Genomic DNA, 20,961 nt, shown 5'->3' with positions numbered 1-20,961 from the left:
TTCCAAGCCACAGTACTATTTGGGTGAGAACAAAAGCCAAACACAATCTGCACTACAACACACTTCAAGGCTTTAATATAGTTGATAATGAATGTTTAAAATGGCAGCTGCCAATGATTTGTAAAATGCACACTAGTTAGATATTTTGTTAAAATTAAACACAACATAATTCATAAGGCCAAGTACCTTAGGGCTACAAGAAACACTCAGGAGTGCAAACTTCAAATCTTTGCCTTAAGACAATGTGCTTGCACTCCAAGCCATGGTAACACTGCAGTGCAGTAGCTCTTCGCAGCCAGTGTACTGCATAAGAGAGATGATCAATGCTGTGATTTGTGCATTACCTGGAGGTGGATAGCACTGTAACAGCCTTAGAAGTTTCACAGATAGCCAGGGAGCAGGAACAAAGTAGTATGTGTAGTCCTGAAGGTCTGTTGACGCAGAAGTTACAATCTGTAAAACAAACAGCCAGCATGTCAGCTGCTGAAATTAATTGATTAACAATCATGAAAAGGACCCCAAGAACACTGTAGGTCACCTCTAACAGAAGCTTAAACTGTGTCACTAGCAATGACTAGTTCAGTAGATTAATTAGGTGCAAGCTGCCATACCATGATTATACTACAGTAATCCTAGTAATGGAAATCCAGTTTTGCAGATACAGTAGTCTAGGGAGTCTCTTCTGAAAGCCTATTCTCTTTTTTAAAGCCTATTTCTCTTTTTTAAAGAATGAAGACAACCATCTCGTAACATCAAAACGTTTAGCCAGAAGCCTGACTTTCTCTGTTCCAGCAATCCAACAGTCTGATGGCTGCTGATAGGTGAGACTGCAATTCAAGATACTATGATAGACTGACCTAAAGCAGAAGGACCAACTAACACCTTCAGTAATATCCATACAGTAAAGCAAAAAAGAGATAGCATTCACAGAAGAGATTTATATTTATTATGAAATGTGATAAGGATTAGATTAGATTACCCCTCTTTAGAGATTTCTTTTACCCCTTTTATTCTAGAGTAAACATGAGTTTGGCACTAGCTTTGCTCAAAATAATTCTACCTATTTTTTACTGCTCCATTACAGAACAGCCTTTCACTTCTCTCAGCACTCCCTTGCTTTTAAGAATTAGAAAAAATGTTCATATTTGAAAAGAAAGTAAACTGTGACCTACAAGTAATTTGGCTATAAAACTGCACAAAATTGGGTGCAAAATACATTTGTGAAGTTGTAGTCTCCCTAGTCTTGCACACCTTCCAAAACGGGGGAGGGGGAGACAAAAATAAAACAAAACAGTGACATCAGTTTTTCAGCACAAAAATGTTAACTTACAGACATGTCCCTCCACTCCTCCCTGCCTCTGTTTAACCCCCTACATCATTTACAGAATATCAGATGCTTATGATTATTAACTTAGCAGCAGCTCAAAAGAACGAATAGGAAGGCAATTTGTCTTGTAAGAAGCTTAGATAAAGGTAAAGCTACAGTCTGCATTTTTGAGGGGTTTGTGTGAAGTCTGTAGAATCAGTCTTTGATCCAACTATTCTTTGGTATTAGAGTAACAAAGTGAAGATTACTACTTGGAGCACAGCAGGGATTAAACTAAGAAAGTTTGGGCAAGCCAGTACAGCTTTCTGTTCTGGTAAGCAACAGGCATTTAAAGAGGTTACCTGAAGCACCCACATGAAGTGACACTGAATCATCTTCACATTTAATGGTACAGTAAACTAATCTGACCCTAGAAAGCTGAACAGGAAGTTAACCTGATCTAGAAAGCTGAGTAAATTAATCAACAGTGAAGTATTATCAGGGTCATCATTGGACTCACTCTGCTTAATCTAGACACTGCCAAGGAGACTGAAGTCTTAAACTCTTCTGGGTTCTTCTGTGCCAAAGTGGTGATCAGACTTGTAGCTGCCGTCACCACGCCCTAGGAAAAAAAACAAACCAACAAAACACAAAAAACCCCATGATCAATTTTCTATCAGTTTATGATGCTGCCCATTAATACTTTCAATTCAACTGTTTTACAATATACAAAAAATGTATATTTATCCCCATTACAAAGCCTACATTAAAAAACCCTTTATTTGGCTAACAGCTAGACTAATTACACAACTGCAGAATCCAACAGAATTTTCAACAACATGATACTGCCATGCTTGCAGAGCATTTTATGCTCTTTTTTCTATTAGCTTTGTCTCATGTTTGGATAGTATATCTAAAATAAGAGAGCTGTATTAAAATTAAGCCTGTACACAAACTGTCTAATTATACATGAGAAGCATGAGCAGAAGAAATTCAATGCAGCAGATCATCCAGGAAAGAATTCTTACAATCCAACCTGAGGTGAGGGCTTTGTATAACACAAGTACCAGATACTCCTACTGCAGACTAAAGCACTCATTACTGTTGAAGCACAGGTATTAATAGCCTTATTTTCATAAAGTAACTGGACTGAAGGAAAAAACAGGGTCTCCTTTCTAAAGTAATTGGGTTTTTTTAAGCATCAAAGTAAAAATGACATGGACATTATAGGCAAGGAAGTCTAAGTAAATGACAAATCAAGTCTTGAATTTTTAGTGCAGATCTAATCTTAAAAGGCCTAGGAAATTCATATTACACCTATCCAATGTGATTTAGTGTAACAAGCCAGAAGATTCATGAATTTACAGCCAGAGGAAAAGAAGAACATACCATTCTTCTACAGTGAAAAGGCAAGCAAAATCTTATTAAAATTACTATATACAGCAACTAAAAAAGGACAACTTCTTCCATTTTCTTCCCAAAGCCTGAAGACAATAGCAAGCCACTTGCTTGAAAGACTCATGAAGAAATAAATTGTGTATTTAACAGCAGAAGTCACATCATTCCCTATACACACCAGGCCCAAGAAGCATAATGAAGCTGATTTACCAAGTGCTGGTCATTGAGGAGATGCACCACTCGAGATGTCCAGTCTCCCATGGGAACAAGGTCAGGAGAAGTTCTGTATAAACGCAGCAAGCATAAAGCAGCACTTTGCTTCACACTATCCATGGTGTCCCTGCAAGACATATACACTGATTTAAAATACACTGGTTCAGGCGCAGCAATACTTGCAGGACAGCTTTATGCTGGATTTCACACTGACTCGGCATCCCTGGCCAGGCTGCATCTTTTCAACTGAAGTTCACTGCAGTCTTCTTATGCTGAAGTATTCGTTGTTCTTAATTTTTCCAGTAAGTTTAATTAGTGAAGTTTTCAACTATTATAGAGGCAACTAGACATATGTAATGATTCCTTGCAGCTTGGAGTAACATTTCACATCTTTTTATGAGAACTGAAAGTTCATCTCATCTGATCATCAAGAACAAGTTTCTTCCAGGCTGACTGAAATCAGATAGTTCAGACAGATACACTATCTTATGAATGTGACCAAAGCTGGATCTCCTGATAGGTCCTGAATGTCAGACAGAAATCATGAACTACTGAACAGCTTCAGCACCTACACCTACAGTGTAAGGTGCCTGTCACCAAGCACACAACCCACAAATCTATTCACCTTGCCATCCCTACTGCTGGCACAGAAATGGCCTATTTTAAGAGTGGCATGCAACTATTCTAGTTCAGTGAACTCCTTTTCACAAAGCAGTTGATTAAGCATTTTGTGGGATGCACAGACAAGAGCTATAAAATGTACAGAGCACTACCAGCAAAAGCTTTAAGAGGCAACTTATAATGTGCAATCTCTGTATCTCCAGTAGAAGTTCAGCCCAGCTATTCTTCATGAATTTATCGTTTTTCCATGAGATCAAGTTGTACCTCAGTTAAAAACCCCAAAACAAAACCACGAACCTATTCCTCCCATGTCCAATTTATATTTAAGCCAAGAGAGCTATGCTGAATTTGCAAATGTAACTGACAATGCTCATTCTGCCCACGTCACTTAGACAGGATGGGCACAGAAACGTATTTCATATACATTATCTTAGAAATGCAGAAGGAATAAGATCGTGAAGAGTGGTCTCAGAAAACATGAACACAGCTCCAAGTTTAAACAAGTCTGACCTGAAGGTGCCGTGCTCTGTCTGGTATTAGTGACTCCAAGTGAAATTTTTGGAACTTTTTAAGGTTATCTTATTAAAAGCCCATGACTCATCACTGCAGTATTGTCTCCACTATGCTACATGGAGAGCAGCACCTGGCAAGGGCAGTGGCCTGACATTTAGACTATTGATACAGTTCTTATGCCATGTATCACTTTTTATATTAATATAGACAGTTACTTGTTATAAAAAATCCATACATATTCTAAAACATTTCATATTCATAAGAGTTTAAATGCACAGTTTGCACTTGGACATTTTAATTTTCAAAATAAATTAGCCCTATGATCATCACAGGTCCAACTTTATATTGACTTAACTGTAGCTTCAGACATTTGCCAGGTCTGTTTAGAAACTTTCAGCTGTACCAAAGTAAGAAAGTTGGTGGTGACTATTTGCCATTTACACAAATTGCTGTTTACATGGCTAGTAGAGGAAGTAAGAAAACTCACAAATCACTCTTATCGTGTTTCTTATGAAGTTGGTACTTTTACATAAGAACTTCAGTTTGTAACAAAATTAATAGTATAAACATCTGTTTAGGTTCATTTATTTCTTTTTTAATCAGGAGAGGTAAGGAAAACAAAACTTATGCATTTCAGGGATATTCAGTACCACAGATTTATCCAAAACAAAAATCAGATCACAACAAGGCTCTAAAAGTATTCAAGACACCAAAAGTCTAAATTTCCATGTAGGCTTAAACTCCTAGAAGCAACTCCACACTCAGGCAAGAGAGAGCACCTGCAGCTATTGGAACTGTCATTATACTGCAAGCCCAGTGCTATATAGCCCAAGCACAGATTAAGTTGCTGCAATGGAACCAAGTAGCTGAAAAGTTTATTGGTGCTGTATTTGAAAGAGGCATGTCACACCTACCCAGCTACAAGAATTTTGGGAATTTCTCCAGCAAATGCTTCTGCCATCTCCCTGCTGCCCACGTTGGCAATGCAGTGCAGAGCAAGGCCCATGAAGGTGGGGTTCCGGCTGGCCAGGTCGTTCTTGATGGCATTGTTTATCAGGCGAATGAGCTCGCTGTTCGAGTTCACCAGCACGGAGATGAACAGATAGCCCTGTGAGTCACAACATGGAAAATCTATTTCAGCTCACTTCATTTGTTGTGGCATTAACAGGAAACATGATTTCTTTGATACGTACACTTCTCTCCAATACCAATGGGTACAAATGGTCATTTAGACAGAGAGAAAGCTAGAAAGATTATGTGAATTAAACGAAAATGAGTAAATTCAGTGTTACCCTAATTACCTGGTGTTAAGGGTTTTCTCAGTCTATTCTAGCATATGCTCAAAAGATCATTTTAGATGAATGGGGACCAAGCAAAATTTTGGCTTATCATTCAAATACTAGTAAGTTACATGCACCTGATAAACACAACCTTACCCAGGGAGATTGAAAGAGATATTCAGAAAATTAAAAGGTTACTTACCTTGTAATGCAAGACTTGAGGCAGTTTCGTAAGTGTAATAATTTTATGCAGAACATATGTTTTTTGCAACTAGTTCAAGACTCCCTGTGCTCAAAGGAGTTTAGATTTCAGAATCATTCCTAGAGCCAAAATAAGGCTTTAAGCCAGGGCAGGAGGAATCAAGCAAAATTCTTTACAGATTCCACAGCTGAGGCAGGATATTAGACAGACCAGCTTATCTTTTATAGAGCCCAATTTACTCACAATTTGTTTCTCTGTATATCTATTGGAACTGAGCAGGTTAACAGCCTCCATGTGACCAAAGTCGATGTCATGCCCCAGCAGAAAGATGAAGAGCAGTTTGCAGACATATTTTTTCTTACTGTAACCATCCAGAGCCTTGTCACCTGAAAAGCATGGAAACAAACAATAATAAGCCTATGTTGAGCTTTTAGCTGGTTACCTAGTGATATAATTCCATCTACCATTATCTATTATACTAAAGGATGGCAATGAAAAGATGGTCAGGAAATAATATCATCTAGTCCTTGAGGTATCCTGCAGTGTCCTTAGAGTGTGTTCTTACTAAGAGGCATTGCATCCATGTTTGCTCCATTTTGATTTTCTTGGTTGTTAAGAGCATTTATGTCTTCCATACACATTCTCCTCTAAAACCAATTATCAAACCTTTATTATAGTATAAGTGTTAATGTGCTTTTCCCAGTGCACCACTGCAGAGAACTCAGTAGCAACAAAAACAACCCAGTGAGCTGTTTTAGAAAGATCAAGTGACAATGGTCTATGCCAAAGAAACACATTAAATGAGATTACCATGAAACCTTTAAAGTTTTTGTAAGATTCAAGTATTCACAAGCGTTCCAGTTTTAGAAGGAATATGCACCCTAAATAGGTTTGGCCATATGTTGCAGTACTGCTGATTTTTGAAGTTTGCTGAAGCACAACACAGAGCAGCGCAGCTTCCAGTTCATTGGGAGACCATTGCTTTTCCTGAAGGGAAGAGTTACATATGAACATAACACTTTCTGTGGTGCATTCTCTCCCTACCTCAAATCAGGAAATGAAGGGACATCCAGTGAATCAGGCAAGACTGACTGCTGGATAGTTCAGTCAGGGTAGCAAAATTCTGATATATACTGCTGCCTAAAAGGCCATGTAAGCTCCTTTGCCTCAACATTCTGGGCCTGGAATAACTGATCTGTCACATCAAGTGTGTGTTCCTTAGTGATGGGCAAGTTCAGCCAGAACAGCACTGCATACCCTAAAGCTTCAGTAAGATATCCCTTACTCATTGCCCTTGCCAATAAAAGCTCTAAGCTGCCTTTTTATTTTATATTTAGCTGCCTATTACATAAATCTGAAGTTAAAAAAGAATCTTTAACAGTGCAGAAGTTGCTCCTTCTTCCTTCTTGTGAACTGATACAGAGGCATATTAGATTTGCCAGGCCACATGAATCTACAGTTCCCCTGGATTTCACACTACATTCACAGACTGGATAAAAACCAAGGAAGCCTTACCACTACTAAATTTACACTTAGTGAAGGAATGAAGACTACCATCTGTGTGTGAAGACATGTAACAATGAACCAACAGAAAGAACACTGGCCCACTGAAGTACACAATGCTAAAAGATTATGTCTACAGGATGCAACTCTGCATTTTGGGGATTGCTTTCTATTTTGACCCTAAAAAAAAAATCTTCTATTTAATCCTATTTCAACTGAGATAAATTTAAGCAAACCACTTCTATTTTAATGCAGACAATGATACCCTTCTAATTTGGGTTTTTAGGCACCCATTGATTTTTTTAAACTGGCACAGACAGTGCATCAGTTGCCAACAAAAGGCTTCACCTTAAAGCTATTTTTATGTTGTCCAAAGAGGAATTGTCTTCAGGTCCATACTACAGAAGCCAACATTTGTTACATTTCACTTCAATACAGAAAGCAGCACTACTGAAGATACCCATGGCAGTGAAATCCGGTTACACTGGACCCTGTCCACATCTTCTGACAACAGCCAGCTCTGCAGAAAGCTGCCTAAAGACATGTTTTCTTCAAGTCACTTTTACAGTTTGCTGCCATAAGGCTCTTTTCCTGCTGAGTCAGCAACAAATGTAAGGAATTTTGCTCTCCTAGACACTGGAATTACTGTCAGAAGAACCAGAGTGAAACATCCAGTGGGAAATATTTTTCCCCCCTTCTTTGGAAGCAATATGGCCAGAGGAAAGAGAAGATACTCAACCATGTCTGCCCACCTGCTGTGACCTTCAAACTATGGCGTAAGCAGCAATGGAGTATTCTGCATAAATACTTCCTGTTATACTACTTTCCCAATAAAATGTCATTCAAGAGCAGAAGTTTCTTCCTATCCCACCATGGCAGGGAGATGCAGATCAAAGATACCTTTCCTTGGGAGAGGCAAGGAAAAAACCCCAAAACAAAACACAGGAAAAGGCAGTGACAGCTCTAGTTTCTAGTATTTTTTCAGTTGCTTAGGAGGAGTTTCTACGAACTCTTAAGATTTGATTTTAATTGGTCATCTACATGAGATGCAGAAGGAAAAGAAATAATCAGTGAATAAACCAGAGGGGCTTTACATTACCTAGCAACAAAAAGCATTCCAACTCCTGACAAGCCAGCTATTCTAGGGGACCAGTGAAAGGAACAGGTGATGCTCAATACCATTAACAGATACTATTATGATTCACAGAAGGGGGCACTAAATAAGCTGAATCCATTTAGTCTAACTCCAGTGACCAAAGTCTACATAATTGAGGACCTACTATGATATTGGATAGTATTAATATGATTAGTTGCTTCTCTGAGATTCAGATACAGCAAAAGACATCAGAAAGTAGCTTTCATGTGAATTTTATCATAAGTGAAGACACCCCAACCAGTCTCCAAGACCGAATTCCCAGCAAGCCAACAGGCTGAACTGCCTGTTAGTCTGCCAATCCATCAGCAATATACAAAAGTTAGAAGTATTAAATCTAACCTCTTATATTCTCAAATGACTGGTGTTGACTTTGTGATACCACAAGGGAAAGGGAATACAGAATGCTACAACCCAATTGCTTAACGAAGAACATAAGCACATGAAAATATGTATATTTTGAGCTACACCACCTTTCAAAACAATTTGTCAGGGTTCAGCAAACCCTTTTTTAGGTTTAGGGCCCAGCTATTTAAAACATTATATCCTTCCAAGATACCAGTATTTTAAGAGCTCAGATTAGCAAGGTCCTTGGATCTCAGGGTATTTGAAGAATTTTTGATAGAAGCTATGCCATGCAATCAAGCACAAAACATATCACCATTCTACTAACAAGCAGCTTCTTTCTCCACCAGGTGGTATCAAAGAAAAAATTGCAAATTCAATACCTGAAACACCTTTTCTGAAGACAGAAAAAATGCTACACTGACTGCTTTCAAAAGCTCCTGCTCCTTGTATACAGAGCTAAAGGCAGTGTGACAGTTCTCAGGCAAGCTTATAAACTAGGCCAAGTTACAGTTACTACAGCTCTTCTTCAAAGTCTTATTAGTTTCCAGAAATAACTGAATATTGGATTTTTAAAAAATTTTTGTTATTTAATTATCTGAGCAATTCGAAAAAAGAGCACTTCAGTCAAAGGTCTCACAATAGTTGTTTAACTCCAGCTGTGTTTTTAAGAAGTCTGTGACTTGGATTCTTATTGTAATTTTAACTATTCCTCTCCCTTCCATGTCACATTTACAGAGTTCTGAAGGGTCTATTTTGAACACTAATAACAAGCTTCATTGCTTAAGTATGTGCCAAAATAGTACAGTTTCCCCCAGTCCCAAGCAAACATCCGAACAAGAGCAGAAGGAAATGTCACATGCTCTGTTATCTTTATTGCAATACACAATCATTTCTTTTAACTCAGCTCATTTTCAAATGCTTTCGGGAACATTTGCAAGTGCTGCAAATCAAGTCAGCAGAAACAGGAAGGATTCACAATACATGTCAGCAGGTTTTGAGCACAGTGGGCATTTCAAAGGCTACTTGCTTTCCCTGAAAAATTTATTAATTACTTTGCTAAGAAAGAAATTATTAACAACTGATTAACAATGAGTACTATTAAGAAATAATTACTACTTCCAAGTTTCTGTGTATCACCTCCCTAGCACTTCAACACAAAAATTTTGGTTTTCATTGCTCTTACAGATCTTTCACACAGCCATCTGAAAAGAGCAAAATAAGGCAAGAAAGTACTGTAAGACCCTTGGGTTCTCAGGCAGCAGCTTCCAGTTCTAGTTTGGAATGTAAGTTTAAAAACAGCACCTGCTTTTCAATCTAAATCAGTGTACTTAAAGCCAGTGTGCTGCACTGTTACTGAGCCTGCTACCAAGCGAGAGGGTTCAGGAAAGCAGTTCAGTCCTTGGAATGTTCACTGGGGGTAGATAAGGAAGCCTGACAAGTCTAATCTCACTAGTTTTCACATGCCTGATTGCTACCTTAAAATCTTAGCTTTTAAAACCACGGTAATGGCTTTTGCAAAACAGAATGGACAACACTGCTTCTTTACTTCCTTCCTACAGTGACACTGACCTCTGTTCATGCAGCTGGCAGCAATCCAGGGATATACTGTATCAGAAGGCCACTGCTAGCTTAGAGGCTAAGAAAAAGAAATTTGATTTTTATCTCAAAGCGTAGCTACGTTATAAGACCTGCATTTCTGTAGGAGTGACAGTCCAAGCCCTCTCCCATCAAACTGAATATTTGTGCCAAACAACCCATACAAATCCATAAAATAGTATTTATTTACCATACCAGAACAAAGATCAGTTCTACAACTCAGGTCATATTTGAAGCCTGATTTTACTTCCAACAATTCAGTTTGTCATTGAAGACACTTTAATATTTTACTGTGTGATTGCCTTCACACGTGATCAGAAGACAGTGTGACTAAGGCCTATCTTAAATATAAAGCCTATGCTTTCACAGCCTGCCAGGAAAGCAATTTACTGAATCTACTGTTATACAGTTTCAGTTTAGAACAGGTATTTTAGAGCCTCATCTTAATTTCCTCCAAAGGGTTACTGTGTATTTTGGGAAAATAGAGAAGATTTGCTCAAATATGGAAAACCAAGTCAGTAGAAGGAAAAAAAAGCGACAATTAACAATGGACACTGGGGCACTTCTGCACAAGCCAAAAAGAAGATACACAAGCATATCAGAAGTCTAGAAGCTAGTTTTGTAACACAAACCCCATTAAGCAATCAGAACAAAACTAAATTCTAATGCCAGAGCAGGAAAAAAAGAACAAGTCTGAATCAAGCAGAGAATAAAGTTTCTCTGACCACAGAAATAGCATAAAGATCTGTGGGCAGATGCATTAATACACAAATTCTGGTTTGAGAGATCAAAGTGATACAACCTGCTATTATTTCACTCCCAAAGCAGTTACTGCTCTGACACTGAGATTTCCAATTTGGTTCAAGCATGGGAGCAAAATCAGCTTACAGTCTGAAACTGTAAAACAAAAGGAATAGCGTCTCTGCACACTTTACTCCTACAACTTCCCCTTTATCACACTGGTGTAGTTTCCCTCTACTACATTCTTCTTATCTCAGTTAATGCAGATGCATTTAAAGCAACTGTCAAGGACACAGTGACCTCAGCAATGGAGCTTCCTCATGCTTAGACAAGAGACACAGTCACCTCAAGTACAGAAATTCTAAATTCCTGCTGAGCTTGGTGCACAAAAGCTGGATCAGAACCTAAAGCCATAGCACAAGTTCCATCGATTCAAGCAAAGTACTGTTTGTCCAGAGATGTGAAACTTTATTCCAGCCTGTTAAACACAAGGATATTTTAAACAAGTTACCCAAACATAAGGCAGGCATCAGGTTTGACAGCTATTTGCACACTAGAATAAAAGTGGAAATATTGAGGTTCTGTCTGCAACAGAGCCTTGCAAGTTACATGGGATGGGTGTCCAGATACTGCAACAGTGTGTGCTGAAGCACACAAAGGCCCAGAGATAGACCAGACTCTTACGCTAGTGTCAATCAAGTACTACTCTGTCAAGAGGTCTTGTTTCTTGGACCTTTCCCAGATTACAGCCATGCAGCCAGTCCAAAAGCTGCATCTTTGGCCAGTTAGGGCCAGTAACTCAGAGTACCAGTATTCACCACGGCTATTTAGCAAGGAACTTCACCTTAAATTCACAATCACACATTTGTCTTAATCCAAACCATTTAAAAACATTTTAAGATCGGAGCTCATGAAAAGAAACTAGGCTAAACTGAATAATCTCCACTTAAACCAAGAATAAAATGCATATGAAGGTTTTTATATAGCCCTTCTGCAAGGAAGAACCACCCAGCATGAAGTCCATGTGGGAATCCTGCAGCAGAAAGATAGTACAGCTATCAGCTCTCACACTCTCAAGGCCTCAAGCAGTTACACAAGTTGTCAAAACATAACTTTTTCCAAACTGTGACATTTATGCTTTTGTTCAGGCTTCACCAAGTTATTGTCTTCAGGTAATTAAAATTTTCCACCCAAAATCTATACAGATTTACTAGTAAATCACCATGAAGATCAGCTACAAGAAGGTTTAACCATCTTCCACTCAAGCTACTGAATAAGCATATACTTACCTTTATTCAAAACTATTTAAATAGTGCTTAAAGGATGCTACACAAGGTATGCAAGCTAAAGTTATGATACTACTTTGCTGAAAGCACCTCTATTCTCAGATCACCACCTGATTTATGGTTCTACATAGCCAGAGATTCTTATGAAAAATTCTCCCCTGCTTCACAAGCAAGCAGAGAAGAATTAACTGTTCATGTACTTTCACCTATTTTTCTAAGAGAAAAACATAAACAGAGGTACATGATGGCTTCTAATTTCAAAGAAATTCCTGAGTATCTTGCACTTTATAAGTGTTGATGACAGGTTTCTTAAGGTCTTCATACACCTTACAGAGACATACAACTTAAAATGTAGCCACAGAACAGACAAAATTCAGGAAAGTTATTTGTTAATGCATTGAGTATTCCTAACAGATATGCTAATCTAAGCCAGGATAGCCAACTAAGGTAAATGAATTTACTACAAATCCAGCAGATTCTGAAGGCACATAAATGATCACCACATTGCAATGCCTGATCTAACTACACAGACTACCCCATAACTATTTAAACAGAACTTGCCACAACCATTACTGTTAGAACTCCATTTAAAAATGTCCCAACTACCCCTTAGAATCTTTAAACTTTGAAACCACATAGAAAACTTGAATACAGCTAACAGCATGAGTTTTATCTTGTGTTGTTTAAAAGTTAATTACTGTCTCTTGGAATTAGTTACTGCATATCCTTTGTTTCATATGAATAAGTTGTACTGCTGTTGCTTGTGGTCAAGACGTATAGCTTCAGCAACTACACATTTTAACATTAATTCTGCTGGAAGACAGCCTAACCCATTACTTCCATAATGGGCTCGGGGCTGAAGAGGGGGGAAGGAAGAACAGTTTTAACAGATGCTGTTTTACTGGAAATAATCACATCCACCCATGTTCCTTCAAACTGTTCACAGCCTTCTGGAAGCAAACAGGCTGAGTAGTCATGTGGTTAGGACACCAAATATTAGAAATAGTTTGTGACCAATAGCCCAATTTTTCATAGAGGAGGGAGTTTGCTTCTGCTATGGCCAAGAATCACAGGACTGTCAGAAGGTTCAACAGTTAAGAGAACAGCAGTTATTCTAACAGACTGCTCTAGCGTTTTGCTTGAGTCAGCAGTTGACAAAAGATGTCCAAGCATCTAAAAACAAAACCCCATAAAAGAATGTCATATGGAAATATACATAGTATAGTGTGATCAAGTCACTTACCTTTAAATTTTGACCGAATGTTTGCTAGTTCTTTATTTATCCTCTTTATCTCCGCCTCTTTACTTTTACCTGAAATGAAAAGAACACATATCAGGACAGAGTGCTTTGGACATCCCTCTGCAACCTGAACCATCTTTAGGCCCAAACAGAAACATACATTTGTGAACATATAAACATCAGAAGGAGTTACTACTCTCCATTTCCATCACTGGAACTAAAGACAGAGGTAACTTAAGCATCACTTTCTACAGGAATTTGAGAAGCTCTAAGGACCTCCCTGTTTCAAGAAGCATTGTAGACTTTAGACAGTCTCACTTGCATATAACTTGAGATGCCACTGCTACTGACTTTCACATATGCTCCAGCTTTTCTGTTCCTGAAACTGCCCAGAGAAAAGTGAATTTTACTTCCTATGTGATTACTAAGCTGATAGTTTTTTGAAGAAGTGAGTGTCCTAAGCACAATCTTATAAACAAGCAGCTCGTGTTATTCCTCACCTTAAGGACAAGCAAATTTATTGTTTCTCTGTTGAACAGTCATTCAACAGTTCAACAGCTTTAAAAACATTCTTAAGAGATTGAAGAGGAAACACAGTAAACTCGCAAAGAGTCCAAAGACTCAAGACCTCACACAGTTAGGATACAAGTTCAGACTTTCAATATACCTCATGAAAGTAATTTGAAAACCAAAAATATTTAAAATTCACACTTTATTAGATGACTTGGCAATCAGCACCATCAGTATTTCATATCAACTTTTGATTCCAAGAATATGTATTGGGATTTCCAGTACCAATTCAAGTTACAGAGAGAAACAGTTGCAGTTCAAATTCTGATAATGCAAACTTATTCAAGTAATATTTGCATTGTCCAAACCAAAACAGCTTACTACTCTTTAGCAATTTAGTTTTTGGTCACTGAGATTCCAGAGACATCTGGGTCCATTGTCTCCTACATGAGTAGGAGCACAGAAGGGTAAAAAAGCCAGCTCAGGCATTGTGATCAGCTCCCTGTCATTTGAGGGAAGCAAGTAAAGTACATTTCAGCAATGCAGAACTGGCCATTTAGTTCTGTTGTTAATTCAGACCTGTACCTACTCAAACTTTCAACAAGTCTAAAACTATTGTCCGTTTTCCAAAAGTTTCAAGCAGTTTCAAGTGCTGAAACATCAACTAGCAGGAGAAAATGACAGCTTCTTTCCCTCTTCATCACATATATTTGCTACAAGGTTATAAGTAAAAGTGTCCTAGCCCTGGTTCAAAATGGTCCAACCTTAGGAGTTGTGGGGATCACATTCTCTGTGTTCACACCACGCATTTCCCCACACCACTGGGACCACAGCTACAGCCATGAATGTGCAAGCAGGGGATGTGACAAGGCTTGAAGAGCAAATCATGACCAGCATTCCAAAACACCTCCAATCTTACCCCTTTCTTCAATACAAGATCTGACAGTATTTAAATATCCCACTACATTTGCACGTCCAAAAGTCTGTGTCACCCTATGACTGTTAATCCTCCCTTTATTATTCCTTTAGGGATCTTAGAACAGGCCCTATAAAGGGTGACTAACTCAAGGAACAAGTGCCTTAGGAGAGTTTAACAGCAAAGTATAAGGGAATCCATTGCCAAGTACAAATGAATCTAGATTTTGCAATTTCTTGACTTAGACTCAAAAAAAATAAACTGAAGTTTATTTTTCTGAAACCAACTCTTGCATAAGATGAAGAGAACGGGTTTGTATTAATCTGCCTCTAACAATGGCCACAAGAGAACAGACATGGACAGCCACAGCACACTGTACAAACAGAAATATTAGACCCAAAATAGAAGTAACTACTTCAGTTTGCCTTGTCCTTTCAACAAAATACCCCACATATTAGCTTAAAATTGAATTTTTCCATTCTGCAACAGTGTTTTGTAAGGGCCGCTGCTCAAAAGACTTCAGTGCAGGGTGCCTTGGCAGGCACTCCACAGGGCAAAAACCAACCCACAACTTCAGAGCTCAATAATTTACAATACCTTTTCCGAAACAAATTGTAGTTGCTATCTGTATGCACCTTGATTTCTAGATAAAGCAGAAGGTAATGTCCATAGTTTTAATTTGACCTAGAAATTACAATTAACTTCTAGAATGACAAAGCTAGAGAACACAGTATAGTTCCCGCGGTTTATAGGTGTATCTGTTGGAATCACAAAGTTTACCCAGTTTTCACTAATATATCATGCAACACATCATTATGTGTTGTTTTGTTCTAATTTAACTTGTCAACCTAAAGGAAGCTGGTTTTGAAGCACTAACACAATTTATTGTGTAAATGAGCAGCAAGTCGCACAATCTAAGACCTGAAGTGTCTTTCTTTATAGATTTTAGATTTGTCTTAATTGGATTATTTGTCCTGTGCACACAGCAGAGATACTCAAGTGTTTGCTTCTAGGGCACTTGCCAGCATTAGGAGTTCATTACTGGACTGAAGCAAGTAGTTTGCTCAAGGTCCACCCTTGTGTAACATCCCAAAAGGGTGCAAATGTTTAAGTAAATAACACTCCAATTTTGTGAGCTTTTTCTTTTCAAAGACTTGAAAAGACTTCCCTTATTTTCAGCCATACATCTGCTTCGGATGAAAAATTTAACCTCCTAAAGCTATTAGTTTATTTTCCCTTTTATCATGGGAAGAGCACATCTCATTAAGACATAACCACAGTCTGGAGATTTTGTTCTTCATTAACAGGGCAGAGAATATAGACCTCAGTCTGGGACACTGCTAGCCTGAGTAGGATATTTAGTTTTTAAATTTAGAAACTAGGTCTGTGCCCCGTATCTTTAACCTATGTTTGTAAGGAAAGTGAATTGCAATATGTACTTTGAATTATTATAATTGTTTCTCTAACCTCAGCAAGTGTGGTAACAATCAAAATTTTAAACATTAAAAATGGGGTGAGGAAAGGGAAACAGTAACACATATCAGCCAACTTTTCTTATCCCAAGATGTAATCAAGGACATCTTTTACTTTTTTAAAACCACCAAAACCTCCTGGCAAACCTTTCAAGCAGCATTATTTACCTGCTACACTCATAGATTACCAGTTACTGCTAGCAATTGGGTTCTTTGTGTCCTAAGCAAGCAACACAGCATTAAGCAAAGCCTGACTAAAATACTTCAGGAATTTGTGAAGTCAGCACCTTTGGTAGAAATAGTCTGCAGGCTCAGCAACACAAACATGGAAATCCCACCCCCATGCACACAGCTGTAGTAGCGAGATGACAGGAACACCCAGAGTCACATCTGAAGGTTTATTATCTCAAATTTTAAATCTTGCTTAGCACATGAACCAAAGCCTTTTTCAAATAATTCCTCCAGGCTGTTCTATTTTGAAGGGAGTATATGATGTCATCCAGACTGGGACCAAACATAAACAGCACAGCAATTAGCAGGTGATAAAAAATTTAACTCCATATATTGAAGATCACATTGAACAATTAAGTTACACCTTATTATTAATTGCAGTCTATGCAAGCCTGCAATTGTAGCTTTAAAAAAAGCACCAGCACACCAAGTGTTAAATGTCACTGAGGGCAATCACACAATGCTGAGGACAACTCACAAGTTAAAGCCAGGCTGAAGTATCTAACCCCAAATTTCCTTAACTCCAGCAGTTATATTTTATGGTAACTTTATTTAAACATGATTAGCTGCTTATATTAGAGGATAACAAAGCAAAATCTCATAGTGGAAGGCAGCTTCTATTGCAAATGACAAAAGAAAAGAAGTATCATAAACTATGGACTAATTTTTAGCTAGATCTTCTGTCCCACTAAAGTGTGGAAGGGCATTGTTAAAATGTGTTTGATTAACTGAGAAGTTTTCATCACATTACTCTGACTTGCCACCACTCACTGAATAATTTCTATATGCATATTTTATTTTTACCATCACTAGAAACACTCAAGTAGTCTTTAGGAAGTAAAAAGGAAGATGATGATAGCTGTAGGAGTGCTGTGCTGCAGGAACAGAGGCTTACATTTCAGAGCTAACAAAGGCAATTGCTCTGCCACGCTTTCAGGCTGTTACCCAGCTCCCAGTCTCATGAAATTATCAGAGCTGTGTATCAACAAAATGTTCTGTAACCACACCATTCAGCTTGGAGAGGCTTCAATAAAGGTCATGTCATGTATACAGACCGCTGGGTAGGACAGTAATTAAGCCAGAGCACAAGAAGATAATGTTCCATATGAGTTCAGGCCATATCATTCTTTCTTTCATTTATTCAGACTTTTACCATTTTAACAGACCATAATTAAATATCTGTAATAAGTTATTAAAAGAGGTAATACAAGTCAGTAAACTTTGGGTTGCTGTTTTGCTGCAAAGACACGTAGTGTTCGTAGCCTTGCAGCCCTAGTGTTCGAGTGCTGCTCATTTTCTCCAAGATGAGTACTGAGCACACAGGTACCCAGCCATAACACAGTCCAAGGTGCTTATGGGTGATTACTTCATATTTGGCAGTTTGTCAGCCTTCAGACTCCATCATGCTGCCTACTGTCTTCATTAAACAAGGTAAATTTAGTCTGCAGAGCAGTATTATCTTTAATTACCATCTTGTTTAACAAAGAAAGAGTAGGGAAGATCGTAAGTCACGCAGCTCATCAAAGAACCAACTCCTATTCTTGTATTTCCCAGTAATCCAGGCTACAGCCACACTTCAGTACTGCAGAAATACACCTCCATTTCTGTTTGGTGCTCTGTATCACAACCTAAAGAGGTTACAGGAAAGGGGTTTGTTAAGTCCATTCATTTGCAAAGAACACCTGACATATCTTAATAGTAACCTGGCAGCAGGGTTGCAAGGTTAAGTAAGTGCTTCAAGGTTAGAATTAGTGGGTTGCTTTGGCTCAGACAGTGACTTGCTCCATCAGGATTAACTTGTTGCTATACTAACTGCAGACTTGTTTAAGGCAAGTTTGAGGCACACAACCCATCTGTGCTAACTAGAACTGCTACTCATTCTTAGCTTTCATACAAACTACTTGATATATTTCTGACCAAGCCTACACATTTATTTCCCAAAGGAAGAGAGAAGCATTTTTTCAATCATCAGCTACACAAATACTGAGCAGAGTAGATTTCTGTAGGCAAGGCTTTGAGACACAGGCATACTGTCAACATTTAAAGCAACAAATAAATAAATCATTTCACAGAAGTTTAGATGTTCCCAGTACTCATCAGGTTCCAATCTGCTTAAGGTCAGCAGTCAGTGAAACTGAGCCCAGCCAATAATTTGTTTTGTTTGAATTTATGTACAGGTGAGAACTGCTACACTGTGTTACCTCTTAGCCTTACCTGCCCTATGGCCATCTGACAATTTACAATTACAGGTGCATCATTGCTGGCATGAATTATAAAGCAGAGGGTAGGAGGCTGTCAGCACAAGGAAAAAGCCTGCCACAATTCTGTCATGCTTCTTTAAGGCCAGTAGGACCATGACTTTTTGTGGCACTACCATAGGTCTAATATAACATGAACTCTGTTCACATTTAATTATCAAACAGGCCTTGAAGAGAGAGGACAAGACTATTTTTCTGTTTAGGAGACAGAATACAAATACCTCCAAGGTGAAGAGCAGGAACTTCTCTGAATTCCTTAATGGATAGGAACACTTACTTGGGAAGAACACAGTTCTTACACAAAAGATAAATTCTCAATTTTAAATGTGATGTTGGACATCTTCCCTGAGAGTTGCGAGTCAGTGCTTTCCAAACATGTTTCTGGTTGTGTTTTCCTTAGCCTCTGCATGAAGAAGCATCCAAGCTGATTGGCCACTTTGGTGGGAGAGAGCAGAGCCAAATTGCTACTCAGCTTCCCTTCAGCAAAACACTGATAGTTTGAGATTCAGTTTGATTCAAGGCTATGCTTCTTAAGAGACAGCTACAGACAGTTCCTAAACACTGCTCTCATCCTGGCATACACAGTGCTGCAGGTCAGTTTGGGAGCCAAACAGCCAAAAGCAAGACGGGTTTATCAAAGGCTAAGTCATACCACAAGTGATAGTGCCAGCAGAAGACATGACCAGGTATAGAGTAAGTTCACCCATTCACTGTAAAAACACACTTTAGTTGGCATAAAGCAATCAAATTACCAACTTGTGTTTTCTACTGCTAAAACAGCCTGCAAGCGTGATGCAAAGAATACACTACATTCTTGAATCCTGCTGTCAGGAAACAGAGAAAGGAAGTGGTTGAAAGACAGAGAAAATCAAAACAAATACTAGTGTCTCTACGGTAAAAATGATAGAGATAGAGAAAAATATGCATGTAAAAGTAATCAGTGCCTCCATTCTTGCCTTTGTGAAAGAGCTTTTATAGTACTTATAATACTTGCTCAGATCAGTAAATTAAACCACTATTTTACCTGCCAGCAGGACAGATACTCATGTTACAGCTCTAGAGAATAGATTAGCAATTTGCTATGCAGATCATGATCTTCATGAAGTAAAACACCAAATCCATACTCCAGCTCTCCCTAATCTCTCAGTTGTCTCTTTAGCACAGCACGGAAGAGGGCAAAAGAAAGGCAAACAGGTTGTACAGCAATACATTAGAGTGGTCTGTTTGCCCATCCTCACATTATCAGTCCATCTACATAAATTCCTTCATTTGATTAAACTATCGAGGGTGCTACAAAGGAGGTGCAAGCTCCAGCTCCTGGAGTACATCTGAAGGAGCTTGTTGGTGTTGTTTATAAATTCACTGCACAACTAATCCAAAGAGACTACAATAAAATACTGAACAGTTTTATGAAATGTTAGTATGGTTTCTCCTTTGGTCACAAATCAACCTGTTCAAGACTGCAGAACAAGAAGCTTTTTGTTTACTGACGTGATGACATCCTGTTATGAACAAAAATAGGAGTGCATGCTGTCCTTCCACAAGATCTGTTTGATCAGAAGAAAGAAGTGCCTGTCTATCATGTTGAAGACCATGAATGGCACAAAGGCAGTTTAGGAGTGTTGTGTCTTGGGACATCCTGCTGTGATTAGATATCTAAAGACACAGAGCAGTGACCTACTGCTATTTTAGAACACTGTAGAGTACATTTTCTAATATTCTGCACAGTAAGGGAACTACTATCCACAGAACTGACTTCTTCCTCCACTATGCCACTAGAGATTTGCCCCTGTAACAACACTTCTCAGGAAACAGCAGGGAGTCACAGGCTTTACTGTAATCCACTAATCCATTAACTCTTTGTCTCCTTGTCTTCATAAGAGAAATAAGAGCACAAAAGCAGCTTTCCCATAGAAATGTAATAAATTGCAACAATTTAATACAAGTTTAATGGTTTTAGATGCTTACCATGGCTATTTTTTTCCTAAGCACCACAAGTTAAGAGAAAATTTGAGAAGTAACCAAGTAATAGCATCTAGCTTAAAACCAGATCCTTCCCCAAAATAACTGAAAGTGTACTGGAAGTTCATATCCAAGTGACTTTGTGACATACAGAACATCCGTCTGGCACTTTAGGTGGCCAAACAACATTGATTCCTACCAAAAGAGAAGCT

At 38.5% G+C, this 20,961-nt stretch overlaps 1 protein-coding gene across 4 annotated transcripts in view; it reads right to left on the bottom strand.

Moving 5' to 3' along the window:
* Window positions 1-20,961, bottom strand: part of AP2A2 (adaptor related protein complex 2 subunit alpha 2) — a 44,032-nt gene that overhangs the window by 17,013 nt on the left and 6,058 nt on the right. For all 4 annotated transcript variants that reach the window (XM_033062184.1, XM_033062186.1, XM_033062185.1 and 1 more), the window contains exons 2-7: window positions 13,404-13,472; window positions 5,777-5,919; window positions 4,966-5,159; window positions 2,915-3,044; window positions 1,827-1,928; window positions 345-453 (exon numbers count right to left, since the gene is read on the bottom strand). In XM_033062184.1, coding sequence (XP_032918075.1) covers window positions 345-453; window positions 1,827-1,928; window positions 2,915-3,044; window positions 4,966-5,159; window positions 5,777-5,919; window positions 13,404-13,472 — 747 coding nt within the window. The remainder of the gene's footprint in view (window positions 1-344; window positions 454-1,826; window positions 1,929-2,914; window positions 3,045-4,965; window positions 5,160-5,776; window positions 5,920-13,403; window positions 13,473-20,961) is intronic.

This window comes from Catharus ustulatus, chromosome 6, assembly GCF_009819885.2.
Source record: "Catharus ustulatus isolate bCatUst1 chromosome 6, bCatUst1.pri.v2, whole genome shotgun sequence".
Classification (NCBI taxonomy): domain Eukaryota; kingdom Metazoa; phylum Chordata; class Aves; order Passeriformes; family Turdidae; genus Catharus; species Catharus ustulatus.
The sequence above is the reverse complement of the archived record's forward strand: the minus strand, read 5'-3'. Positions and strand labels throughout refer to the sequence as shown.